At 45.3% G+C, this 26918-nt stretch overlaps 2 protein-coding genes across 6 annotated transcripts in view; both read left to right on the top strand.

The window, feature by feature from the left end:
* Window positions 1-17327, top strand: part of AAK1 (AP2 associated kinase 1) — a 50835-nt gene extending 33508 nt beyond the window's left edge. For 2 of the 5 annotated variants that reach the window (XM_072357257.1, XM_072357254.1), the window contains 5 exons: window positions 2256-2357; window positions 2941-3042; window positions 3572-3682; window positions 6072-6176; window positions 7704-12557. In XM_072357257.1, coding sequence (XP_072213358.1) covers window positions 2256-2357; window positions 2941-3042; window positions 3572-3682; window positions 6072-6176; window positions 7704-7798 — 515 coding nt within the window. In that variant the 3' untranslated portion in view covers window positions 7799-12557. The other 3 variants (XM_072357256.1, XM_072357258.1, XM_072357253.1) reach the window with 3 other exon arrangements.
* A 198-nt stretch (window positions 17328-17525) lies between these two features.
* On the top strand, window positions 17526-25339 carry NFU1 (NFU1 iron-sulfur cluster scaffold). The gene is made up of 8 exons (XM_072357093.1): window positions 17526-17640; window positions 18161-18267; window positions 19895-20030; window positions 20711-20777; window positions 21572-21686; window positions 22629-22692; window positions 24366-24540; window positions 25058-25339. The coding sequence occupies exons 1-8, from the start codon at window positions 17594-17596 to the stop codon at window positions 25103-25105; spliced, it is 759 nt and encodes a 252-aa protein (XP_072213194.1). The 5' UTR covers window positions 17526-17593; the 3' UTR covers window positions 25106-25339.
* The last annotated feature ends 1579 nt before the right edge of the window (window positions 25340-26918 follow it).

Raw genomic sequence — 26918 nt, 5'->3', positions numbered from 1 at the left:
AGACCAGACTTTACTATACAGGAAGTATTCCTGCTAGCTAATATAGAGCTATAGATTTTTCTGGTCCATCGCTATTTGTTCTTGTTAAACATTATTTTCCCACCACTCAGTGACTTTTCTATTCTTTGGCTTTGGTACAAGGTGCTAGAAAGTATGAAACCGGGGAAATGAACTGCTAAACCTTGAAACAGAGAGAGAACCTGATTTTTATTGTTACTTTTTGGTATCTCCCTTCCCACTATCCTGATGCCTTTTTGTTTTTGTGAGCTTCTCAGCCTCACTTGAGGGATAAAATTCCTTTGAATCACACACTAAGAGCTGTGGTGACTGCCTGCAACAGCACTGACAGATTAGAACCAACAGCAGAGGAAACAAGCATGAAACAAGCAACGAAGTAAGATAAAGAGCTGCTGCCATCCTAAAGCTTTGCTTAAGGTCAGCTGAGCCCAGGGTGGGAGTAGAATTAAAGGTTTATTCTTCTAAGTTCAATGTACTAAAAGATGTAGCTTCCTAGTACCTGCCCGAGAGAGAGTTTCACTGTGTTAAGTGGAAAATATGCTGTATTGGGAAAGGACAAAGCTGTTTGGAAAGGTAAGGGGGAAAGAGGGAGACTTGAAAGAGCAAAACACTTGGAAACGGAATCATGGAAAGGAGCAATTCCAGGTACTGTGTGTGTGGTTTGGAAGATGTGTGTTGATGCCAGTCCTTGAAGAGCTGGGCATTTGCAGACAGGCCTTGTTCGTCCAAAACTTCCCTTTTGGATAAAGGAGCTGAGCATGTTTCCTGTCCTTTTGTCCCCTTGTTTCTCTCCTGTGCTGTCTATTCCCAGCGTGCTGCAGTCAGTTCCTGAGAGCTCTTTTACCCCACCTCTTTCTGTTGCCAAACCCCTGCTCCAGCCTCTGTGCTGATCCATGGGAAGTCCCTTAGTGTGGAGGTGAGAAGCCGTCAGTGATGCCTCTGTGGCTGTTCCTTCTGCAAAGCCTCCCTTTAAAGGAAAATGAAAGCATTCCTCCCAGAGATGGGAGGTTTCAAGTACATTTAAGGCTGCTGCTCCCACTGGGGTTTGCCTTTCATTGACCTTCAAGCCTTTGCTGATACAACAGCTGCCTCTCAGGTCCCTTTTTAGAGTTTCTTCTTCCTCCTCCAGTTGCTTTAATGCATTGACTTGTCAAGTTTTTTACAGGGAGCAGAATTTATCCTGCTTTGAATAAGTAGTTCTCAAGCCAGGAGGCTATTTTATTATTTATATGGGGCAGTAAAAAAGATTGATACCATTACTATGTACATTACAGTGCAACTTAAGCTTTTCTTTGGCTTTCTAAGTGTGATAAGTCTTTTATATAGCAGTATTCCAGAGCCTATTCTTTTGTGCAGTTATAAGCACGTTTTCTTTGGATAATAAATGGAGCTAGCCTCTGAACTCAGATCATAAACTGCAGGTGTAAAAATGTTGTAAAGGCTGTGGCTGTGATATGCCATTGCTTGTTCTGATGTTGTGTTAAATGCATTGGAATCACCAGATTTGTCCACGTGCAGCAAGTTTTATCAGTAGTCTGTTTAAAAGCAAAAAAAAGTGAAATAATGAAGCTCAATATTGAAAACCTGGTTGGTTTGCTTGGAAAAACCAATCGACCCCCAGATGAACGACTCAGGTTAACTTTTTACACAGGCAGTCTCAATTTCCCCATGCAAAGGATAATGGAAACCACAGGAGTCATACAGTTGAGTCACACCTGGTTTGAAGCCTGATAGCTCAAATAATTGGCAGCTAAAGAGCTTTGTACCCCAAGGGGAAGGTTCTGATGCCTGGCACTGTATGTTTTCTAGCTTCCCATGAGCCCTGGAGGACACAAGTATTCTAGTCTGTACTAAATTAATTAAAGCTATAGACCTAGCTCTGACTTCTGATCGCTCCTTCTGTTTCTTCCCATTATAACAAAACAGAGCTCCTTAGTATACGAGGATGAGAGTAGGTTTTGTGTTCAGTTTTCGGTGGGTCATTTAAGTCACAATACAGTGGTGAGGATATATTACATATTACGTGGGTAAGGATGTCTTCTGCTTTCTGGGTTTCTCTGTCCTTAATGGAAAGATGTTCTCCGTGCAGATTTTGTGTTTCTTGCACACAAAATCATCCAGTTGCTTTTCTGAGGCTGATGTGATGAGCCACTGAATTGAGCACTTGATTAATGTCTTATTTTCTTTTCTTTTGCTTTTTTTTCTGCCTTCCTTTTTCCTTTTCCTGCTTAACCCAGAAAAACTGATTGAGGGACTCAAATCTCCTGAGACTGCGCTTCTGCTCCCTGATATCCTGCCTCTCGCTGACCCTTTTGGTAGCACATCAGATGCTGTGAATGGTAAAAAATAAACAAAAGAAAGCAATGCAGGGTACCCCCTCCTCCCCTCTGTCTGCCACAGCATGCCTTGTCCTGCATGATAACGTGTTTATTCTCCTGGGCTCTGAAAACAGCCGCTGATGTTGGTGAAATGCAATGGTAGGAAGTTACTGAGCTCGGGTAGAGGAGTGGTCATCAGTGGGTGAAGAAGCAGCAGAAACCCTTCAGTTTCTGTAAAGGGCTGTCTGAGTGGGCACCCAGATTGCCCTGCATCAGCCCTTGGCAAGGCCTGTGTTGCCTTTGTTTTGGGGTATATTGTGAGAGTAAATGTCCTGGGCTGCCACGAGCCTGGATGTGGCAGATTGCAAAGCAGCTTGAAGGTTTGAGTGTTGCAGAGTGACCAACTTGCTGAATGCATTACAGAGGAATAATTGCAGGCTGCAGTTGTTTGCAGTCAGCTGCTCGTGGCTTTGGGTCCAAGCCAGGATTCCTTGTCTCTGGTTGCTTTGAATGGACATCTGTCTTCTTGGTTCTTACTGATATGGTGCCTTGCAAACTAACCTCTGGCTTCTTCTCTGCTCTGGTATTTCACACGTTTGGAAAGGAAAACCTGATGTAGCTGTTGAAAGCCTCATACCCGGCCTTGAGGCTCCACTGCCCCAATGCCTCATGTCCCAGACTGAGTCGGTTGCTTCCAACAGGACAGGTGGGTGAGGCAGGAGGGGCTGTGGCTGCACTGCACTGGGGGTGGGCTGTGGAACAGTGCTATGGTGAATCAGGAAGCACTGCCTGTGTGGACTGGAGAGTCTCTTCTCGCTGCTTTTCCCACCAGTGTAAATTGCTCTTGCTTGTATGTTTTCTAAGTGGCTGCTGCATGGTTCTTTAAGGTTTGAATGGTACAGTATTACTTCAGTCCACCATCTCAAAGCATTGTCCTGATGATGTGGCTTTAAAACCTGGAGCATCGCTTGTATGGGATTTTATTATCAAATACTCTGCTTCAGGGAACAGGTAGCACCAGAGAATCTGCTGTGTGTTGCTAAAGGTGTGGAGAATCCCTCTGCCCTGAGCACAGAGCAGTAAGAAATGTTTTCCATTACAAAAAAGGGTCTGTGCTGGATTTGCTTCAGTGCGTTGTACATTAAACAGATGGGAATAGGAATGTGCCAACATGAACTTAACACTGTCTGTGTCTCGTTCTACCTGGCTGCTTTGGGATGCTAACCTGGATTCAGACTCTCTCACTGGGGAAGACTCTCTGCTTGACTGTTCTCTGCTTTCTAACCCTGCTGCTGACCTCTTGGATGAGTTTGCTCCTGTGGCTTTCACGGCTCAACCTCACAAAGGTAAACTGTTCCTTTTGCCTCTAATCCTCACCTCACTGTGAAGTGAGAAGCTGATAGCAGTTTGTGCAAGCAGAGGCTATGACCCCTGTTTTGATGGTGCTTTTTTTTCCATGCCATTGTTTTGTTTTCTTCCCAAGCCGGTGAAACTTGTAATGCTCATGGAAGTACTAAGGGGATTGTAGAGATTGAAGTGTTCAGCCTGAGCATAAATACAGAGTGGTGGTATGTTTTACAAGACAAAGTAACACTGAGTTTATAGAGCAGGTAGGCTTTTGTGTGCAACCCTTCTTCAGGTTTGTGAGTGAGTACACTCTCATTTTGCCAGTTGCACATGTGATCTAATGCCTCGATGCTGCAAGCGAGCCTGATAAGGATCTATTTTGATGTCGGAGGTTTCTGAAACCAACTGAATGTCTTGTTTGTCATTGCTTATGTCTGTAGCATGTGACTGAGCTTCAGATCTGGAGGCTGGTTGCTTTTTCAGGGGTTATCAGGAGGAGGCTCTCCAGTCTGCAGTGTCACAGAGAACATGAGTGAGAGTCTTAATACAATATCCAGCTGAAAAATGTACACTGACGCAAAATAGCAGAGTGTGGAGGAGGAGGAGGTGGTGTGTGATGATTCCTAAGAGCTGCAGCTCAGCTTTTACATGGCTGATTATTTGGGCTTATAGGGGAGTTATTGAGGTGCTGTGCTGTGGTCTGAGTTCTGTTCCCTGTCCCAGCCCTGGGAAGTCATCTTCATTCAGATGACTTTTCATCCAGGCTGCAGAACATCCAGCTGTAATTTGGGCCCTCTCTGTGGTGTAGCTGCATCAATGGCACTGGAATAGTTCGAAGATATCTCAGCTGGTGTGACGTGCATGGTCAATTCTTCCTGCTCTGTTCTGGCACACTCATGGGTTAAAAGCAGTTCGTGTGTCCCTTGAGGGCAATGGCAAATGTCAGCAGACTCAGAAGCTGTGCTTGGAGTGAATATTGGGAGCAGGACCAGGACTTCTGTTCTATCTTTTGCCTTGAGAAGACAGGGCTAGAGCTTGAATGCTAACCGTGGGTGCCCCTTGGCTGTGGGTTTTACTTAGTTCATTTGGTAAGTATCCCTATAGCAACAGAAAACGATCCCTCCTCTGAGGAATCGCTGTATAAACTCTGTAATCAATTTTTACACTTGATGACACTTCAGAATTAGATCGTGTTTCTCATAGAGCTTTTGGGTTTAAACAAGTGGTTGCTCTAATTGCTCATTGCTATAATACACTTCCACGCCACTTTATTTTGAGTAAATGGCTTGAAATGTATTTCGAGCGGTTATTACTCCACGTCTGGAATGCAACAAAGCCAAAACGTTGTTGGTGTGACTTGATGAGAAAACAAATTAAGAGACTTCTGCTAAGATGAAATGTCTTTGACCCTTCACAACCTAATCTGCTGTAAAATCTGTATTCTTTTCCTGAATCTGATCCTCTAGAGGAAAGAATACTTCTACAAATGGCTCCTTGCATCACCCAAACCTTGATAGAGTGTTTGTCAGCTTTTGGTAGAGATCTTTTGTTCATGGTCTCCTAGCAATGTTCCTTTTCCTTGGAAGCCATTGACTCTGTGCCATGTCCTCACTGTGCTTTCAGAAGTACTTTAGGTAGTAGCTGAGAAACAGACTGTGGAAGGTATTATAGGTGTCTGAAGAAGCTAGTAGTGATGTGGTTTGAGTGTGGAAGTCCCTGAAGGTCTGTGATTGCTTGATAATGCAGATCAGTGCCTGAAAGCCTCTTACCAACTGTCTTATTCCTGTTGGGGTGGCTTAAAATGACTGGAATTATGTGACAAAACTTCTCTAGGTGCCTTTAAAGCCTCTCTGGGTGTTTGGTTACATCTTAGACTCCTTGGAAATCTGACTTTTATATTGAATCTGTTTTATCCCTGTGGCTGAAAGTTCAGGGATCATCATGCCTTGGGTAGATGACTGGAATTCCTTCTGTGTCCTTTCCCAGCCCTTGTCTTCTCCCTGTGCATGAGAGCTGGTAACTGGAGAGCCACATCACTCTACCAAGCTATGTCTGATGGCCACAGGATGATGATCACCACAGCACTGACCTGTGCCAGCTGTTGAGCCTTTGAACTGGCTGAACTTGGTTTTAGTTCTCATGACTTGCCTTGCCTTTTGGTTCAAGTTTTGGGTTCTTTCTCCTTTCTACTTTCATATTTAATTGGCTCTTTTACTTCTTACCTTCTTTACCAAAAACTTACCAACTTTATTTCACGTTTTAAATGAAACTCCTGCTTCTAAACCCTGTCTCTGAGAACATTAAGATACTCTAACACTTTTTGGCAATTCTAACCAGCTTTCTCTGCTATCTTTGCTTCTATACCTCTGTTTCTCCTTTACGCTGCAGAAGATACTAACCTGATAGCAGGCTTTGATGCTCCTGAGGGCTCTGAAAAAGTGACAGAAGATGAGTTTGACCCAATTCCAGTGTTGATATCCAAAAATTCACAAGGTAAGCCAGGATTTGGGTGTGAAAAAGGGAAAGAAAAAACCAGAAACAGCAAGCATAAATTCTGGGGCAGTGATGTTTCAGCATGAAATAATGCAAATGACAAACTGTAAAGGTATTAACACTGCAGTATTTAGAGAGCTCAGCCTTTCTCTGATGTGTATTGGCCCTGAAGTGTCTCTAGGTTCTTTATATCTGAAAAGATTGCATGGCCAGAAAGAGCTCATAGGCTCACAAGCACCTTCAGGTCCCGTGAAGTAATTCCTACCAGTCTGCACACCATTACCAATACCTCTGTGCCTAAAGTACAATGCAAACTCTTATTCTCTGAGCTTTTTGCTTCCTGTTCAAGCCAGTGGAAGGAGAAAGTGAACTTGGCATGAGAGGGAAGTGATAACAGTCATTTATAACCCCTGAGACTCCTGCTGAAAGCGAGTTTTTCATTTCTGATTGGTGATTTTCAAAGGTGCTTGTGGGAACTGAGTGTGGAAAGCCTGGTAGATGGTACCCACCTCCTTTGAAGAGCTTTCTTAGTCCTTAGGACGCAGACTGGAAAGATCATCCTTTTAAAGCATTCCTGTATATCACATTAATGTGATCTTTGCAATCAGCTGTAGCATTGAGTCAGGTTGAAAGCAAGGAATAGCAGCACTGTTTTCCCCAGAATAAATGATTCTGTTGAGTAGGGAAACGTTTTGCAGTACGGCCAGTCGGATGGATCTTCTCTGTGCAGTCAAGCCTTCAAAAGGCTTTACCAGCTTTTGGTATGCTAGCTTAGGTTTGGAAACGTATTACAGAGCTCCTTTTGTCTGATTATGTTTTTCAGTTTGGTAGAACTTTATTGACTTCCCTAACTACCATTTTCGTTTACAGCATGAGTGTGCTGTACACCTGCTCTGCATCTAATGCTAGCTTCCAAAGACTGATGCTCATTAGGAAATGTTCTCAGACATTAGAAACTCTGCTCCGGCTGGAAGTCAGAGAAGATTTCTACCAAAGCTGGGCCAAGATAGGCTACCCTGAATAATGAAGAGCATCTTCCCTTCAGTGCCAAAGCACCAATTAATACAAAGCTCAACTCTCCCTGAAGTGGTTGGAAGCTCAAAAGATGCTCTTAAAACAGCAACTAATTTTCAAGATGTATAACTCTGAACCATCCTTTCCATTGAGAGTACTTGGAATTACGTTACATATCCTGTAGCAGGGACAGAATCCTGCAGCTTAGATGTCAACTGGGGTAAAAGAAATGGTTCATAGAGATTCCCCATGGGCAGAGAAGCTGCTGTGATGTTTTCCCATGCAAGAGTAGCAAGCTAGGCTTGGAGGGGGAGGAGGAGGGTGTAAGAGCAAGCAGAGGGAATGTTGTTGCTGTTGTGATACCAGTAATGAGAAGAGCTTGAGCAAGTTGGATGTTTTGCTTTGACTTTTTTTCTTTTGTTTGTTTGTTTGTTTCTTGCTTGCTCTTGAACATCTGAAACTGTCGTGTGTGTGTCCTGTTCAATACTGAATTCCTATCTCTCACACTTTCAGGTGGGCATTCTAGAAACAACAGTGGAAGCTCTGAGTCCAGTCTTCCCAACATAGCCAGGTCTTTACTGCTGGTGGATCAGCTCATAGACCTGTAGCAGTGACACAGTAGCAGACGCAGTTTCTGTAACGTACCTAATCTTCCGTTTTCATTTCCAGAGGAGTTACCTTCAGTTGTGCTTCTTTTTCTTGTGTTGTTTTTTTGTTTGGTTTTTTTACCCTTTTTCCTCCTTAATTCAAAGAAAAAACAAACCTGCCAACAGGAGACAGTCACCCACCTTTCACCCTGTCTTCCCATCCCCCAGCAAAGATTCTGTCTCAGTTCTCCAGGTAGTCCTCTCTAAAGCTGGTAAAACCCAACCTGCTGTGGTTCCTTTTGCACCTCTCTGCTAGCCTGTGTCTAAAGGGAGCACCGTCATTAGCCGCCCTGCTGAGATGTACCCATAGCACCATGGAAAGCCTAACTATAACTGGTGTAGATAACTGTAGCTGACGTATGATCCCTGTTGTACAACAGACTCCTTTCTCCTTAGAGTAGAGCGTAAAACTGTGTTTCAATCTTTGCATTTGTGTTTCTGGGTTTTGGTTTTGTTTGGTTTGCTTTTTTTTGTTGTTGTTGTTCCTTTATTTTTCTGACGAATGGGCAGGAGGAAAGGGGACAGGTCAAATTGGGAGGGATGGCCCTCACCTGCACAGTGCGGGTTAGGAGAGCTGCTGCTTCTCAATTGCCAGTATATGCTTCAGAGGAGGAAAAAGCACTGAATTCTCCTGCAGTAGTCTTGCTTAGTACCTCTGGTGATGGTGCATATGAAGAGAGTTTTCTGGACTGCCCCCAGCTCGTGGTTTGCTGTTTAACAAATCCTGCTTGTGAATGGACTCTGCTTCTTTGGGGGGGGGGGGGAGGGGGAAGGGGGAGAAAAAAAAAAAAGCAAAAAATATAAAAATAATAATAATAATAATAATAATAATAAAAGCCACCAGGTTGTTAAAGCTGCAAAAATGATCCTAAGTGAAATAGAACAAGATTTTGAACCAAATATGTGTGAGTATGGCTGTGATCAGCTTTTTGTTGACCTTTTTCTTTTAGGCTGAAAAGGGCATTTGTGGCAGCAGCGGGTGTTATTTTCTGTGACTATTTCTGTGTTTGACTGGAAAAACAAAACAATTCCCCTCCTCAACCTACTGTAAATTGTGTATGAAACAAATTGTCCTACGGTTGTTTGTCTATTTTTACTCCTGGTTTTAGTCAAGCATCTGCTCTCTGTTCTGGGTTCCCCGTTATCTCTTGTAACTGCGTATAGTGCAACCCAGTTACGTATGGACCCTTTCTCTTTCTGTAGACAAAGGTTACCGTGGACTTTATTCCACTCTTTGGTCTTTGTGGATCAAGCATGTACTTGGTTCAGATGGTTTTGAAGTCAGTGCTGCTACGAATCGATGGGTTTTTACCTTTTCTTTTTCCCTTCACACGCTTAGTTTGTCTCCTAGCTGGGTACGCTCAACTTGTTTTCATGGGCTTATGGTCACAAAGTCCGGAATTTCTATCTTGCATTTGAAAGCTCTTTCTGAACAGAAGGACTCTTCCTCTGTAGTGGAATTATTACTAGCTTACTGCTAACCTTGTGTATGTGTATGTAGCTGTATTAGTAAAAGTGCAGTTTCCCACGTGCGAAAGTATGAACGACTGAAACATGTGTGACCTCTTGCTAAGAAGGAAAGAAACCCGAGTTTGTGACTGCTCCTTTCCTATCTCCGCTATCTCCGCTATTCCCCCTCCCCAACACTTAGTTTAACCAATTCTGTACATAGAACTACCATCAATCGTGTCTGCTCTACATTACTCTTCTTTTAAAACCTACACTTAATAATAAAAGTATTGCTTAAGTGTGTTGTATCATTACATGTGTATACTGCACTTTCCGAGAGAAGCTTTACATGAGAACTATGGAAATGACCTTAGTAAAATTGTGGATAGAACTTTATTCTTTTTCTTTTGTTTTATATTCCTAAAGCACAGGAGAGCTGGACTGGAAAACACGAAGATGTTATAGATAGAAAGTTATTGTATAGTCAGATACTGAGAATATATGAAAAGAGAATGGATTTTAAAAAGTAACCATCTACTGTATATTAGAAACAAAGATTTCTGTGAATTAAAGTACTTTTAAAGAATGTTGAAGGTTTTAAATCTAATGGCACTTGTTCAAGGGTTCTGGAACAATTATAAATGCACCGGGTTGTTAATAATGCTATTAAATAAGCAGATGTGAATGTTCATTTTATTGCTTTTTCAAGTAGCTGTTTGTGGAGCCGGGTGGGAAATACAACGCAACAGAAGCACACGTGTGTTTAGGGCCAAAGCTGCTTCGTCAAAGTCTCGCCGCTTAACTTGCTAAATGAATGCAAAGTGCAAGGAATGGGAAAGGGGTGGTGGCAGATATTATGGGGTTAAGTGTCCACGTGGAAGAAGTTTGGTTCCATTATTCCTGATGTGGTGTAAAAAGGGTTCTCGTAAGGTTGCAGCCTTGTTTGGAGCTGTGGGAAATGTTTCCTCCCTCCTTCCAAGGGTTGTAAGGTCAGATGCTGTTATGTAATACAAACCTGCAGCCTGCTAAAGCAGCAGAGCGATTCTGTTCCATACCTTTAATGCACATCAAGGTGATGGAGGAGCCTTTCTGCCCCGCTAAGCTCGAGCTTGTAGTGCCTTCGTGTCCATGTTGGCATTGGTTCTTTTGATGGATCCTCCTGGTGCTTCAAATGCAACCGCAGTGCACAAAGCAGTTTCCCTTCAGCTCAGGGTTATTCTTGTGATGCAAGATAAACTCTGCTTTTAGGGTATCATCTCAGTGGCTTTCCTAAGCCACCTTATTAAAAAACAAGAAGCTTTGGAGTTCCATGAGCTAATGCACAAAGTGGAACATGTTGGCTACAGCAATGGGGTGATGGTGTGCTGTGCACCAGCCTTCTGAGTGTGTGCAATGCACGTGTGCGTGTCTGTATGAAGTAAGCTGCTTTCCTGTTAGCCAATACAGTTCCTGGTTCAGAAACTTCTCATATATAGCAGCTGGTAGAGCCCAGTCTGGGTGTTGGGGAGGAGAAAGTGTAACATAGAGTGCTATGTGGGTGAGGTGTGGGTGAGGCTTACTGGTCTGCTCTGCTGCTTTTGGGTCGGAATCATCCCTGTGACGTCTTTGAGGTGTGGATGCTGCACATTAACCCTGCGCTGCTCCAACACAATACACACAAGTGGGGGGAGCTCACTTTTTCCCTGCAGTTCCTGCCCTGCCTCACTTTGCACAGTTGTTTGCACCACGTAAAGTGTGCCAAAACCAGAGGATGAAATCCTGTATTTCTGGAAATGAAGGATACTGGAGCTGCTCCCTCTGTGCTGTGCAGCAGCTTTGGCTCAAAGTACTTCATTTTGCTGCCCATCATTTCCCAATGATGGGAAAAGTGCTGCGGAGCTTCAGTGTTTGGTTGTTGACTATTTCAAGAATGAAGGAATGAGAAATTTATTAACCTTTTTTTTTAAAGGCCAAGCTGGTCCATCTTGCTTAGTAGGAACTGCACAGGTTTTTTAGCTGCCTGTCACCGTGTGTTGTTGAGACCTTCCTGACTTCAGCCAGATGGACTCAGTTGTTTGGTCGAGGAGCAGCATTAGGCTCCAGGAGTGTCTCTGCCTTCCCCTCAGGGCTCAGATCCAGAAGTGAGATCATCTCGGTGACTGCTCTGCCTCATTGCAGCCCCTGTAAAAGGGAGAGGAAATGTTTTACAGCTCACCCAGCTATTTCAGTACCACTTTTGGGTGGTGCTTCCCAATGAAAGACAGCATCCCTGTGTGTCAGTGCTGTATAGCTCAGGGTTTAAGTCACGACTTCAGGTTGCTCTCTGCATGTGAAATTGTGACCTATTTTCTGAGGCTTTGCAGGCAATGCAGCAGCTCTGCCTCCCACACCTTTTGTAGGGCAGGGTGTGCAGAGGTGGGTTCGTCACTCAGGTTCTCCCTTAGTAATAAAACTCTGCCTGCACGTAATTGAGGAATTGCTCCTTTATCCAGATAACTGCTCTGTATCTAACCGCAGAATAGAAACAAGCGTGCTCAAACATCCGAACGTAGGAGGTTATGGGTGGAGAGAGGAAAGGTCTGAGCCGTTGTCTGATCGGATGCGTGCCCAGCTGAAGCGAAATGCTGGCACTACAGCAAAGGAGAAAACTGTTTACAAGTATTCCAGGCTCGTTTTGCTTTTGATGGGCAGGAAAGCAAGAAAAGGATGGGATTTTTTTACCCATCAAAATAAAGGGTTCTGCCTATCCTGCAGTGCCTCCAAAACCAACCTACAGCTTGTCGACCCTCCTCTTATCTCACCCAACTGTTGTTGCTTGTGTGAGCGTAGGCACAACCAATGCAAGCAACTCTTTAAAAGGAGAATCCTATTCAGATGACTTGGTTGCCCGGTTCTTGTGTGAATCGGGTCATTGGTTTGCCATGTTCTCTGTGATATATGCATTTTTTCCTTTTCTTGTTCTTGTGAATGCTGTTTTTTGGTGAGGGCTGGGCTAATTCAGAGGCATTTGTGTGGTGTGGCAATGGGTCTCGCCCTGTTTCTCCCTTATAAGCTCAAAATCCCTTGATAATACCTGGTGACATATAACCTGGAAGAAGGAAGCACTATAGTCGTATCAGTCCTGTTATCAAGCTTAGTATCTGAGGTTAAGCCATTGCTGGCAATATGGGCTTCAGGAAAGACACAGTATTTTTGTAGAGTAACTTATAGAATGTTGACATATCTACACTGTTTTTATTTAGCAGTGTAATGTATCAGAGTGAATAGTTTCCCAATAAATACCGATTTTCATGCCTAATGAATGAGTGCTGTGTCTTTCATTGAGAGGCGGCTGAAGATGGGTTAACTTTGTCAACATAAAACCAAACAAAAATGTAAATCCGAAGCATTAAACGGGGCAGATTTAGTGTTATTATGGGGATGTGATGGTGCTGTTTTGTCACCACAGGGGTGGCTGGGTAAAGCATTGCTGGTTAATGGGCACCAAACCACCTCCCCTGTTCTTCCTGCAATTCGTACTGCTTAGATCTCACGTGCTTTTTCCCATCCTCTTGCTAACATGAGTCCATACTCCTAACCTGCCAATAGGTCTTTGAAGGTAAGAGATCTTCTGTTCTGTCTGTTGTGAGTCCTGAGGCAAAACCGACCCCATCTTGGGCTCCTGTAGAAGAGCAGTACAGCAAGCACTGTCCTATTAAACCAACAAGAAACCAGCCAGATTGCTAGAGTGATGTTAGCTGCCTCATTTGCAATCGTGGTATGGATTGTTGAAAGTCACTCGTCTTGCAACGGTTTGAAATAGTGCTGCTATAGTTACCAGAATTCATTAAAAGCTCCAGGCTGACGTTTAGCAGATTGGAAGGCATCCCTGCCTGCTCTTTGTGCCTGGCTGTGATTCCACATAGCTGTGGGCTGCCTTGCACCAAGAGGCAGCGCCAAGCTGTGCGTCTGCTTGCAGGGTGCTCCCATGTCGATAAGCAGAATCAAAACAGCGAGAACTGGAGCCTCCCTCCAGGCAGCGGGGTGACGAAGTGCAGACCTCTCTGCTTGTGGTCGAGGGCGGCACAGAACCCCTGTGCAGCAGTGCTGAGTGTGCCCATTTGTCTGTCAGACATCTTCCATCTCCTGAAAGCAGCGTGTCCCCGAGCTTTGAAGCAGAGCTGAGCTGTGTCCCTTTGCGTGCCGTAAATACCCTCCCCGGCATTTTGATTTGATTTCATTTTCCCTCTCCTCCATGTTTTTTTTTCCCATGTGTGGTGGTGGTGGTTTAAATCCGAATATCGTGACATCTCTTGTGTGTTAAGTACCTCTCATCTTTCTTTGTGACTAAGGAAACGCAGCTCGCTGAGTAACTCTCCTTTTCTTTTTGCATCTTTAGGCCTGCAGAGGGATCCTGCCCTGTTTCCAGCTGTACCTCTCGATCTCTGCAAAGGCCCCACTGCCAGCGATGGACTTGCTTTGTACAAGACTCAACCAGAGGGGAAAACGCAGCCCAATGCTGAGCCCGACTATGCCGCACGCGACGGCCCTTCGAGCAACAGCTCCTTCTACAGCAGCGAAGGTGAAGGGACAGACCACGAAGGGGACATTTTGGATTGCAGTGGCTCCAGGCCTTTGCTGCTGGATTCAGAAGAGGAGGAGGAAAGCTGCAGGCCGGGTTCAGGCTTCCTGCAGGCCGGGCCCAGGGAAAGGAGGGACGTTTCCAAGGAGCAGCATCCCCACACACAGGCTGCAGAGATGCCATTCCCTGCCTTCCAGTCGCACTCCGGGGAGGTTTTTAATGAACCCGATGTCTTTGCCACGGCTCCTTTCCGCAGCTCAAGGAAAGCACCCGATGAGGCGGATGTCTTCACCAAAGCTCCTTTCATCTCTAAGGGCAGCGCGGCTCTCCATCACCCGGAGGAAGCGGATGTGTTCCTCAGAGCCCCTTTCACCAAAAAGAAGAGCATGGAGGAGCTGTTGTCTCACAGCGTGCCCAAGGAACCTCTCGTGTTCCTCAACCCAGCAGCCGACGTCCAGCACAGAACCACCCCTGCATTCCAAAGCCTGGATGCGGTGGTCTCCGGGCCCTCGACGAGGCTGCAGTATCCTTCAGCAGGCTTTGCTCTGCTGACCAACCTTCCTCCTGTGAGAGCAACAGAGGAGCACAGCCCTCCTCCAGGCATGCAGCCGGAGCCCAGCGAGCGCAGCCCGGCCCAGGCTGGCCCTCAGGAATGCACGCTGGGTCCAGCATCAAACAGCCGGCCTTTCCGTCCACAGGCCTTGTCCAAGTACTCCCGTCACTACAGCCCAGAAGATGGGCCTGGTCTCGACGTCCAACCCATCGCTGCTTACAAAGTGGTTTCTCAGACCAACAGACAGGCCATAGCGGGCTCTGTCTCCGTTGCCCCTCTGGCTTCCAGGACTACGGAGCTGCCCGCCGCCGATCCTTTTGCTTCAGCTCCATTTCCTTCCAAAGCAGCAAAGCAAAAGCCTTAATGTGCTGTGAGCCGGGGGGTGTTCCCAGCAGAACGCCTCCTACGGGACCTCAAACCTCTTTGTCCAATCGGATGACATAGCAATATATATATATATATATATTATTATTTTTCAGTCAGAACTCTCTTTGCAGTGATATAGTTGAACCGTTTTAAGTTATGGTAGCTAGTCGGAACGCCTGGCTCTCAGGATCCTCATATCCTCTTCAGTTACTTCTTCCTCCTCTCACTGCCTTCCCCAAGTTATTTTGTCAGCAATATATCCCATACCTTCTGGCTCTGGCTAGGGAAAGGCACTGTAAGGTTAATTAGCTGGCATGTTAATTACAGAGTGAGTCAAGCGGGACTGGCTGGTGCTATGGCAAGGAAGTGTGTGTGTGTCATGCATTAAATATGTCAGTGCCTTCCGTAGCTAATGCAAATGCTCCAGGTAAGCAATTAAAGCTGCAGGAAGGAGATCTGTCAGGCTGCTTACATGGAGAATTAAAGGATCAACTATAGGATTTCCCCAAGTGTATGGCCCAGAAATGTGAGCTGTGGGGACTCACAGTCACTGTGTGGTGTTCCTGTCTAACAGGTGTTGGTGCTGCAGGATGCCTCCCAAGAAAAGTGGTTTTGTTTTCATTTGCAAGGGCCTGACATCCAGGGAAGAGTCACATTGTTAGGTGTGGGTTCAAGGTGTTCCCTCCGCTGGCTGGATTTAGGTTCTCTGCTTTTCTTCAGTTTTTACTTGAAAAAGTTGCTTTTGGAATCAATCTGTGAAGCTTCATACAACGCCGCATCCAAGTGGCACTTAGCGTAGCTGGAGATGCATTCACCCACTGCCCAGCTTTTGCCCTTCAGACCTCACTGCCCTGCACTGCCACAGGATGAAGGGACAAAGCTCATTCGGGTTGAATTGGGCTGGATGTTGGCAGTGGAAATCCTGCAAGCACTTTACACAGAGCCCCCAGAAGCTAACGAGCCTGCCAGCTCCAATGGTTTTACATGTATTTCTTTGGGGGGTAGGGGCAGCTTGTTTGCATCTCTGTCTGATGAAGGAATGGGACTTTTGGTTGTGGTCAGAAAATTGAATTTCAAGACCAATTAGTCTTATATAGCATTCAACCTCCTCATTCTGCATGGCCAGTAAGTACGGCAGCTTCAGCGTGATGAATTACAAGCCCAAATGTCACTTCTTTTACTATGAAGCTGTTTCTAATGGACGTGGGATGACAGTGCTTAGAGTTTTCTTCACCACTTTGCTGGTGTTGGTAATGAAACGAGCCTGATATGGCCTAAAAGCAGCATATTTTGGGGTCAGTTTTCTGAACAGAACCACTGGTTCCACCTGTCCAAAGCTGTAACAAATCCTGGGTCCCCAGAATAAACCTCGATCCTGCGACAATCGTAGCCACAATCCAAACCCACTGAGCATCAGTGATGCACATAGAGACATCCATCACAGTATCTGCATGCAAAAAGGAAGAAGCATCGTGTTGGGCTCTCCGTGCCTCTCTGCCTGTCTGCACAACAGCACGGGACTGCTCTCCAAGCTCCCCTGTGGGGCACGGTGTGCTCAGAGCTCACATTGCATCAGCGATCGTCTTCAGTGTCAACTCAATCAGGCGAGATCCATTTAATTACTGAACTCTCAATCACTCCAAAGCGGGAACCGGTTACTTTTAACTCAGCTTCCACCAAAGACTCTGACGTTGGGGAGTTGAATTTTTGTTTCTTTGTTGTTTTTTTCTCCTGCATTCACGGTGTTAATTTAAGGCCTTTCAATACACCGAAAGACTCCAAAGCGTTTTTAATAGCAGGTATCATCCTGATGGTGAAATCTTCTTCCGTTGCTGAAACACATTCCTACAACCTGATCCTTTCTGGCAGTATTCCTATATAGATGCCACGGCCCAAAGGTCCCATTGGCCATCATGTTGTTCTCCTCTGGGGGCTGGTGATGTCCTGGGGGTCCCCTGTACCCATCTTAGGGGCTGGAAGTGTTCTGGGGTCCCCAGTCCCATCCTGGGTCTATCAGTGTTGTGGGGTTCCTCTGATCCCATCCTGGGATTGCTGATGTTGTGGGGTCCTCAGATCCCACCCCGGGGCTGGTGATGTCTTGGGGTCCCCTATCCCCATCCCGGGGTCTGGAGGTGTTCTGGGGTCCATTGGTCCCATCCTGTTGGGGCTGGCAATGCTCTGGAGTCCTCTGATCCCATCTTGGGGGTTGGTGGTGGAGGGTCCCTTGTCCTCATCCTTGGGGTCCCTCTAGTCCCATCCTGGGACTGCCAGTGTTATGGGGTCCTCAGATCCCATTCTGGGGCTGGTGATGTCCTGGGGTTCCCTGTCCTCATCCTTGAGGTCCCTCTGATCCCATATGGGGCTGGTGGTGGCTGGGGGTCCCCTGCCCCCATTCTGGGGGGTCTCCTGCTCCCTTCCCGGCACTGTTAATACCCAGGGGCTCAGATTTGTATGGCCGTGGCTGCAAACGGGACAGAGTCGTGTCCGTGCTCCGGGGTGTGACGTCTGTTTTCCTGGTAACCCCTATGAAGAAATGTTCAAGCTGTAAACTTCTGTACATTTATTAAAGCTCTCTACCTGATGACAGCACCTTGTCCCTCCGCCGTCTTTCTTCCCCCCCCCACCCCCCCCCCCCGCCTCTGTGTGCAGAATTGGGGTTATAAAAGGTAAAAAAGGGAAATACTGAGGGGAAAAAGGGTATATCTATATATCTATATATCTATATATATCTATATATATCTGTATATATCCTAATGCGCGTTCCCGTCCAGGCGCGTCGCCGCCGCCCTTGTCCGCCAGGGGGCGCTGCAGTGCGCGGGGCGGAGCGGCGGCCCTGAGGCGCTCCAAGATGGCGGCTGCTCGATGGCTCGGCGCGGCTGCGGGGCTGGGCGGCCGGTAGGTGACTGCGGGCACCGCGCTGCCCCGGGCCGGCTGCACGACCCCCCCCTCTACACTCGTTCCCTTCTCCTCTGAGCGATGCTGCGGCTTCCTGGAGCCCTTTCTTGGCCTTCCCCTTCCCTAATGCAGCGGGGCGGATGTGGGTGAAGTTACGTCCTCCCCTTCCTCCTCGTTACTGAGGGGCAGTGAGGACAGGCCCATCCTCCCCCCCCCATTCCTGAGTGCTCTCATGGGTGTAAAATTAAGGCTGATCCCCCCAAAAACGCGCTCAGTGAGGGGTTTATTTCCCCCATAGTGTCCTTAAGGTGGTGTAAGATGAAATTCCCCCCCTTTAAAGGAGAAGCAAACAGGAGAGAGGATCATTCTGTGTAGCTTTCCTGCACACGCTGGGGATGTGGATGGTAAAATCAAATCCCCTTTCTTTCGTCTGCTTGGTTTTAATATTAGGAACATTTCTTTCTCTTCTTTGGTTCTTTGTCATTTGGAAGCTCATAGTGATGCTATGATTTCTCTCTAGGGTTTGTCACACGCTGTTAAAAGGTCACAGTCTGACAACTCAACAGCCCTTCCACCAACTTGCAAGGAGGAAACAGCTTCTTCCCTCTGCGGTGTTGCATAATACAGGTAAATACCAGCTAGAAATAAGGACTGAGCACGCTGTGGGAATCCATGTCTTGTGGCAATAACAAAAGCTCACCCTTCTCCTGAATTCTGAGCTCATTTTGTGCTTGGTTATACATGTGTTCTCTGTGCTGTTCATCTGCCAAGACCTACGAGGGGCTCTGATGTAAAATAGTTGGGCTTTGCTGCAGCCCTTGTGAACACCCCCTTTAAGGCTGCGTTGCACTTCAGCTGCTGACCTCGACAAGATCAAGTGTCCAGAAAGAACCCAGCAAACCCACGTGTGGTGCGTTAATGACGTTCTGCATGAACAACACCTGCAAAAAGCAGAGGTTAAGGTGGGGTTTGTAATGCATCACAGGTTCTTGGAAGGCACAGCAGAAAGGGAAATGAAATCTGAGCAGTGGACACGCAGTGTTACAGGCTTCAGCTGTGAACCAGTTCCCAGCAGTACGTTCTAATGGGGCTATTTACAGTTGTACGAAGAGCTCCAGGTGGATTAGTGATTGAAAAACCTGGCTGTGGGAAGGCAGATTTGCAGCTGCAAAAGATGCTTGTAAAATAAAGTGGTTGCTCTCATGGAGATACCTTTCCTGGGAGCTGACTCAGCCAGCTTCAGGGTGCTCGAGATGCTCCAACAAATGCAGTGTATTGGATATCCCCCCCCATCCAAATCCCCTGCTGTAGGTTACCTGCAAGCTGTGCTGGCAGCTGGATGGGGTTTTGCAGGCCAAAGGGAGCAGAGCAGCTCTTCCCATCCCTGCAGAATCATCACGGTTGGAAAAGAGCACTGAGATCATCCAGTCCAGCCATCAGCAGTAGCCACTGTGTAGGTGTTGTGACGTGTCTCCAGGAGAACACACAATTAAACATACACCATTAGGCATCAAATGCTCATTTTTATTCAGTTTTACACTCTTGTACGTAAGGAACACCTGCAGCCCACAGTGAATTGCAGTAGAAATGTATCTTTTAAACACCTTTAGTAGGAATCCAGCAATTGGATCTTCAGTTGTTGGTTCAGTTTCTGCAGTGTAAGTGATGGCTTACAGTAATTCACCCGGTCTGAGTCTTACAAGCAGGGTGTGGTGAGCTGTAAATACGATGCTGAGAGGCTGGGAAAAAACCAGCCGTACGTCATAGAATGGCAGAGTTGTGTAGGCTGGAAAGAAACCTTCAGGATCAGCAGGTCTATGACTCAGTGTTACCACCTGGAAACCATGGCCCTGAGTGCCACGTCCACATGGCTCTTAATAGCTACGAGTATATACCTGAACCCAGCAAGGAGTGAGCATTGCATCTTTTGGTCTCAGTAGAAAGTGAGGATGGCACTGAACTCGTGCAGCTTTATATTGCTGTAGTCAGGTGCCTTTCACTAGGTAAGAGTTAGCACAAGAGGCAAAGATAAGGCTGCGTTTATCTTGTTTCCTGTAAGATAATGTGACTGTGTTCATTGGTCTGAGTGCCTTTGTGGCTTTTAAAGCATCACTATTGCACAAACTGCTCTGGTTGTAGCACAGTGATCACTCCTGGCTTTTTACTTGCTAGATAATCAGGCTCCTTAACTTTCATTTCAGCTACTTACATTTGATTACATTCACTTTCTTCCTTTTTTTCTTTCAATTGCCAGTAAGATGCATGTTTATTCAAACTCAGGACACACCAAACCCAAACAGCCTCAAGTTTATTCCAGGCAAAGAAGTGCTGGAGTCCAGGACTATGGAGTTTTCCAGCCCAGCTGCAGCATTTTGCTCACCTCTAGCAAGGTATTATTAAACACATCATCATTTGTATGGGGGACCACGTGGGCTCTGTGTCTACAGTTAATGTTTTAAATGCATCCTGCACTCAGGAGCAGATTGATTGGATTTTGTTTGTTGATGTTGCTTTGCTTGTAGATAAAACTGAAGGTATTCATTGCCAAAGGGCTCTGTGTGTGTTCTTGGCTCTGTTGTACGCATTGTGCAGCTGGATTGATACTGTAAGTCCAGGATTCTTGAACAGCTGCTGCATCATCAGTGAGACCTCTGGCCCTGGTTTTGCACAACTGTTCCCATCAGAAGACTCCTAGTTCCAGTCATTGCTTGGAAATGGTCAGACTTCTAGAGGTCTCTGGTGCTGCTCAAGAGCAAACAGGATCTTTACAAGCAAAGCTCTGTGACTTAAGAGCTACAAATCCAATGTGAAAGCTTTTCCAGGACATCAAAACGTGTTACTCCAGTGATGAAACAGTGGGATCTGATTGTGCCAAAGTACATCAGTTTACAGAACACAAACAGCTCTGGGAAGGTGCCTTGATGTTATCACATATCTGCAAATAGACGTTTTCATTAAAGAGAAGATGTATGTGAGCCACGGCAGTGCTTCTGTGGCGTAGATTGTGTGGGTTAATGGGAAACAATTGTCTGGAGTTGGGCTGAAATCTTTTTGTTTGTTTCCTTAACAGGCAGTTATTCAGAATTGAAGGAGTTAAAAGCGTTTTCTTTGGGCCGGATTTCATCACCATCACCAAGGTAAGAAGGAAAGAGGTTCACGTGTGCTAAAACTTCAGCTGAGAGTCAGATGGCCGTGGGGAAGATCCAGCCACACTGATTTGGAGATGCATAGTGGGGAGGATCCAGCCACACCAATTTGGAGGTGCACAGCAGAAGGACCAGAGGCAGTGAGCACAAATAGGAATGCCAGGAGTATTGAAATAAATATCAGAAGCATAAAAATATCCTCAGTTGGAAGGGGGACCCACAAGGATCACTGAGTCCAACCCCTGGCTGCCCAGAGCAGCTGTGGGTTCCTTGCTTCCTGGATGAAGCTGTGTGCAGCCTGTTCTGGTTCCACGCAGATCCTGGGGCTGGGTGAGCTCCTGGTGCTGTGGGTGGTGCAGTGTTTACTGAAGGCACAGAGCTCATGGCAGCAGAGATAAGGTGTTGCGTGGTAACACTGCGGTGACACTCCTGTGACAAGCATGTGGCAATGCAGTGAATTATGCTTTGGCTCAGAATCAAACAGAGCCACGACAAATTTGAGTCTTAGACACGGCGTGGTTAAAAGAAGTGCCCAGTAATGTATTGAGGGGACTTCTCACTTTTTACCTTACGTTTAATAGATCTGGCTTGCAAGTGAGGAAACCTGTCTATTGACTGCTTTATGTTGAGACTTCTCAAACATTTTTGGCAAAACTACAAAATAAATGCATGCGTGAAACCTGAGAACCTTTATGATATTCTTAACACGAGATCTCTATATAATTTACCCCTTTTAGGAGGCAGATGCTCTGTTTTTATTTACTTTTTCTTCTGATTTCTTGTAGGAGAGCGAAGACCTGGATTGGAACTTGCTGAAACCAGATATTTATGCAACTATAATGGATTTCTTTGCCTCGGGTTTACCTGTACTTACTGAAGAGGCACCTAGGACAGATACAGGTAAGTCAAACTCTACAGGAAGAGTATCTGCATTAAGATCCTTTTGATATCCAGAAGGGCCTCCATTTGTCTCCCAGCAAAGCAAACAGCAGAATTTAAAGCTGGAAGAAGTGCTGAGCTGCCTGAAAGTGTTGATTAACCCAACAAGCAAAGCCTGAATCTCATCTGCAGGAGGATGAGGAGTGTCCTTTCACAGGAGCTGTGCTGAGCTGTGTGTTTTGGCAGCCTGGACCGCTGTTCCATTGCAGTTTGTGTGCATGAAAGCATATTTTTGCTGTGCTTAAGAAGCTGCTGGGTGCTGCTGCACATCTTTTTTTATGTGGGCCCTTTCTCAAATCAAAAAGGAGTTAAAGCTTAACGTTTTATTCATGATTGGTTTTGTTAGTGATAGGTTTTACGTCAACAGGAAGTGGTAAGAAGTCCTTTTCAAGCTGTAATAGAAAGTAATTACGACTAACTTCCAATTTAAGCCAAGAATAGTATTTTGCTTTATATTTTTATATTTGCAGCTTACCAGCTTGTACAGCTTTTCCTCCCCCGATGTTTTAAGGCAGATGATGACTAATTCCTCTCTATTATATCTAGGTTTCCTCCTAAGCACCCTGCCTTACCCATGATCCATCCCATGAATGGCTGTTGTTGCTTCCTTTCTTTTCCCTGTTTTGCGTGCTCTTTGTCACATTGCTGTTGTCAGTTAAGGCCCTTCCCCTGTACTCAAGGGATAACCATGAACCATGATGCTTTATGCCTGTGAACATTTGGGCTGTGCATGTGGGGAATGCAGGAACGGGTACATACTCTGAATCAGACCTTCCCCTTTTGGTTTCTGGCATCTCAGCAATGTTTGTGTGCTATTTCATTCTGCTATTAGGAATCTATAGTGTCAATCCTCCTAACAGATTTCTCTCCATGTTCTGATTTGCGTGTTTTTCTTTTCCAAAGCTCAGTCAGAAGAAGACGATGAAGTTGTATTAATGATTAAAGAACTGCTGGATACACGAATAAGGTAAACCAGGTACATTGCTGCTAGTTGTGTGTGCTGTTTCCTCTGATTGAACGCTTTCGGTCTATTTTTCTCTAAGCAAATTATGTGCTGAGCAGAGTCCGTGTTACAGAGTGATGTTAGAGTAGTGCAGTCTTACCCTCTGGAGAGCACTTAAACATGTGGGCCATTGGGTTTATGAAAACAACACAAATAATCATTGCTTTCCCCTCTGTTAGTTACACTGACCTCTGTCTTTATTATATTTGTTATTCCTTTCCATGTATCCTTGGGTCATGCTCTAAAGGAAGTTTACCAGCAGATCTCCCTCACTGTCTTGGCTTCAGTGGATTTTGCCCTTATATCTGCTGCACTTTTATTGGTATTTTAACACAGTTTGAGTTGAGAGCCTGGTTGTAACTAATGAAGTCTCCAGAGTGTCTGTGGAGCGTGTTGTTTTACCTGAAGTATATTTCTATGTTCATTAATTGCCTTCCAAAATGAGCTGAGGGGAAAAACATCTGGCATGATTTTGAACTTGTCTCATATCTTGACGGTGCCATCTTGCCCAGCTCAAATGACAGTGACAGAAGTCAAATGTATCCCAGATGGAAAGCAGCATTGGGTGGTCAGGCTGGGCTGTGGTCATTCAGAATCCCTCTGGTTTGTTAAGCCTTGACTTCCCAATGGCCCTTCTTCACATTCACACAATCTCAGACAAAATCGCTGCCTCTCCCCACCTCTTTGTTTCTTTCTTTCCTCTGTTGATGATATTAGCAGCTGAAGAGCTCAATTAAGAGCTTCAGTCACTCCTCCTTTGTTACGTAGCAAGACAGCTTACAGAAAGCTGTATATAAACCAGTGGCACACACAGAGGGTTATTGTCTCATCCATCGAAAATATGTGCAAAGAAATTGTAGGATGCTGCAGGATGGAAGGAATGGGGACCTGAAAGGCCCTGTAGAGCATTGCATAAAGTTAATTTAAAATGGAATCCTTGGTCACGTCCTGTGGCTTTTTGGAATGGCCATAATTAGCTGCGAGGAGTTGTTAATCAATGCGTCTGATTCATAGATGAATCTGTTAGGAGTGTAGTTCTCAAAAGGGTTCTTTTGGAAATCAGTATAAAGAGCTTCTGTTGGAGTTTGGGGATGGTTGCAGCTCGGTCTGGAAGGATGTTGCTATGGGGATGCAGTGACAGAGCCGGGCATTTGGTGCTCACACAAGGAGAGCAGGCTGCAGAAATGCCACTGGTTCCAGACTCTCATCTCACCAGGTGCTTTCTTCACCTGTTTGCAGATTTAGATGCATCCTGTGATAGATACGCATCTATCACAATGGATTTTGGTGCATAAATTGGGATGAGCATCTTTATGTGCCTCCAGGCAAACCAGTGTTTCTTTGCTGGCTTGATGGAGCTCTGCTTTGAGGTGCTTTGCCTTTAGAATGCCATTGGTTCTTTGTATGCTATTGCATTCACCACAAGTATATTTTGCTCTAAAAAAGGCAGTAATGGTGAATGTAAAAGTCCAACAAAATATGAACTACTGGAAATTCGAACCAGAAAGAGAAGGAGGGCTTTAATTAATCTAGCAGTCCAGATCTTTGTGTACATAAAATTGAGCTCTTCGAAAGCTTTCTAGAATGGAATGCATTTCAGCTGTGCTTGCTGTGAGTTGAGTATCGTGTTCTGTCAGGCCAACAGTGCAAGAAGATGGCGGTGATGTTATTTATAAAGGCTTTGAGGATGGCATTGTGCAGCTGAAGTTGCAGGGTTCGTGCACCAGCTGTCCCAGTTCCATCATCACCCTGAAGAACGGGATCCAGAACATGCTCCAGTTCTACATCCCTGAAGTGGAAGGCGTGGAACAGGTGGGTTGCTGTGAGATAATAAGAGATCTTCATTTAAATGGGGAAAGATCTTTCTCCCTTCCCTCCATGCACAGGTTGGTGTTTGAAGCAGAAATGTAAGATAAACAGATGCTTTTAATGGTAAGATGGGACAGATTTTGTCCCTTCAATGCAAGTTATTTTGCTTTCTCATTACAATTTGGTACAGGATCATGGAACCATATGGGTTGGAAGGGACCTTTGGAGCTCTTCTAGTCCACCCCCTGCTAGAGCAGGTTTCTTAGAGCAGGTACACAGTAGTGATTGTTCTCATGGCATTAGCAGTCAGATGACCAGCTCCTATTATTTCAGTTATCTCATGGAATTTCTAATTGAAAGCCTTTCTTTTGTTTTTCATGTGATGTCCATCGTCATCAGTGGCATAGAATGGTTGTTCTCCTTGGGTCTGGCAAGGATATAATGCAATACATTCACCAGGCAGTGCTATGGAACTGAGAGCTTCAGCTGTTTACCTGAACTACTTCTGGCTTTGTTTCAGGTTGTCGATGATGATGATGATGTGGAGAAAGAAGCAAATTCTACGTGAGCTTCCATCATCCATGGCCGGATCAGTATTTCCTGTACGTAAATCAGCCTCGTTCTGTGGAACAACCAAACCTGCCTTTCTCATCACAAAAGCTGTTGCACTTCCACCTGTGAAAGCATCTCCTCAGTGCCAGCAGTGTGTCCACTAAGTTATTAAATGCTGTCTGTTCAAGCAAAGAATCCTTTTGTTGTTTGCATTTTGTTGTACTTTGTCATATGGAGACGGTGGGCTTCTAAAAGCAGCGGTGTGTCTCTGCAATGTTCTTTCATGCAAGGGGAAAGAAAAAGGGGGGGGGGGGGGGAGGGACAGAAATAGGATAGAAATAGTGATAAATAATGATTCTTGATCTTTTTTACGCTTATTTTGTAATGGTGTTGATCAAGTCTTCTTGCAGAGGTTGAAGGACTGAGCCATGGCTTTCTAAGTGGGGGAGTCAGGATTGTTAATTCGATGGAGTTTGGTTTAAAAAGCTTTGGGTTCTTGGCCATACCTGTGTAAAAAATAACCCCATCATTTCAGCTCTTTCCTTATGGAAGGTGTAACGTTGCCATCAGTTATGAAGGTTACCCACGTGCTCAATGCCACCACAGAAATAACAGCAACAGAAGCAAGAAAAAAAACCCAGAAGTGAGTTGTCTGCTTTAAAAACCATGTATTTTTAAATAAGTATTAGATGATCCTTATCAGCTTTAGTAAGTAGAGAGACTAATTAGCTTATTTAGAACCAAATTGCTCAGCCACCATTAGTGGTCTGTTTAAACTTGCCCAACTTAATGCTCCAGTCCAAGATGAACACGTGGTGCTTAAGGGCACAAATTACATCTGTAGGATAGGAAAGAGAAAACCAATGTGTTTACCTATGGCATATCCTGTTTGGTGCCAGGGAGTGCAATGTGTGTGTAACTTGGCGGAGCGAGGGGAGGACGTGGCAGAGCAGAACATGTGCCCATTGTAGAGACGATGGGAAGAGAAATATTTATTGTTCTGAAGCTGAAATACGTAAAGCAGGATTTGCAAGTGCTTGTGTTTATTTCTTGTGCACGTAGGGTTTAATTCCTTCCTGGTCCCTGGCTCTAGCAGATGGTTTGGATAATGGAGATGGTCTTTCTTCTTTGTGCTGCCATGGTTTGTGGTCATTATTTGGCTTATGGTTGTAGTGTGTGCAAGGAGCTGACAGCCTCTGTGTGTTTCTTCCTCCCTACTTTGCCAATGTAATTCCACCGAGCCCCTAAGCGGGATCAATTAAGTCTGTGCAGAATCACATCAGCACGCAGCAAACATCGGCTTCATCTCAGAAAACAGATATTTGAGCAAAATATTCCTGTAGCTTTCAGGTGGAGCAATAACCCACCATCACTTCAATTACCCACTCAGGGTTTGGAAGTTGGTTTGAAATCACTGTTTTCTTTCCCCATCTCTTCAGCGGTGAGTAACGTTTCTCATTTCTCAAAACCATTTTGAGGCCTAATCTGTCAATTCATTGCACTGCATGCACCCAAACTCACGTAGGTAATTGCTTCAGGTGTTAAATACAACGTTGCTCTTCAGATTTGGTCTTTGTTTTCCAGTGAAGCAATGGAGTAATGGAAGGTCACAGTGAGGTCTTTGCAACCCTGCACGTAGCAGGGGGTTGGAGCTGGATGAGCATTGAGCTCCTTTGCAACTCAGGCCATTGTAGGAGAAAGCAGCCTCCTGACAAGGCAACATATTATGGATTAATATTAACATATTATGGATTAATATTAACATATTATGGATTAATATTAACATATTATGGATTAATATTAACATATTATGGATTAATGGAGCAGGA

The sequence above is a fragment of the Excalfactoria chinensis genome, chromosome 25 (assembly GCF_039878825.1).
Source record: "Excalfactoria chinensis isolate bCotChi1 chromosome 25, bCotChi1.hap2, whole genome shotgun sequence".
NCBI lineage: Eukaryota > Metazoa > Chordata > Aves > Galliformes > Phasianidae > Excalfactoria > Excalfactoria chinensis.
The sequence above is the reverse complement of the archived record's forward strand: the minus strand, read 5'-3'. Positions and strand labels throughout refer to the sequence as shown.

What these genes read in the sequence shown, in the direction of transcription:
- NFU1 (XM_072357093.1), top strand. Translation starts at nt 17,594, where the DNA reads ATGGCGGCTGCTCGATGGCTCGGCGCGGCTGCGGGGCTGGGCGGCCG. An exon ending in TGCGGTGTTGCATAATACAG is followed by an intron (nt 18,268 to 19,894) that starts GTAAATACCAGC and finishes TTCAATTGCCAG; the next exon opens with TAAGATGCATGTTTATTCAA. An exon ending in ATTTCATCACCATCACCAAG is followed by an intron (nt 20,778 to 21,571) that starts GTAAGAAGGAAA and finishes GATTTCTTGTAG; the next exon opens with GAGAGCGAAGACCTGGATTG.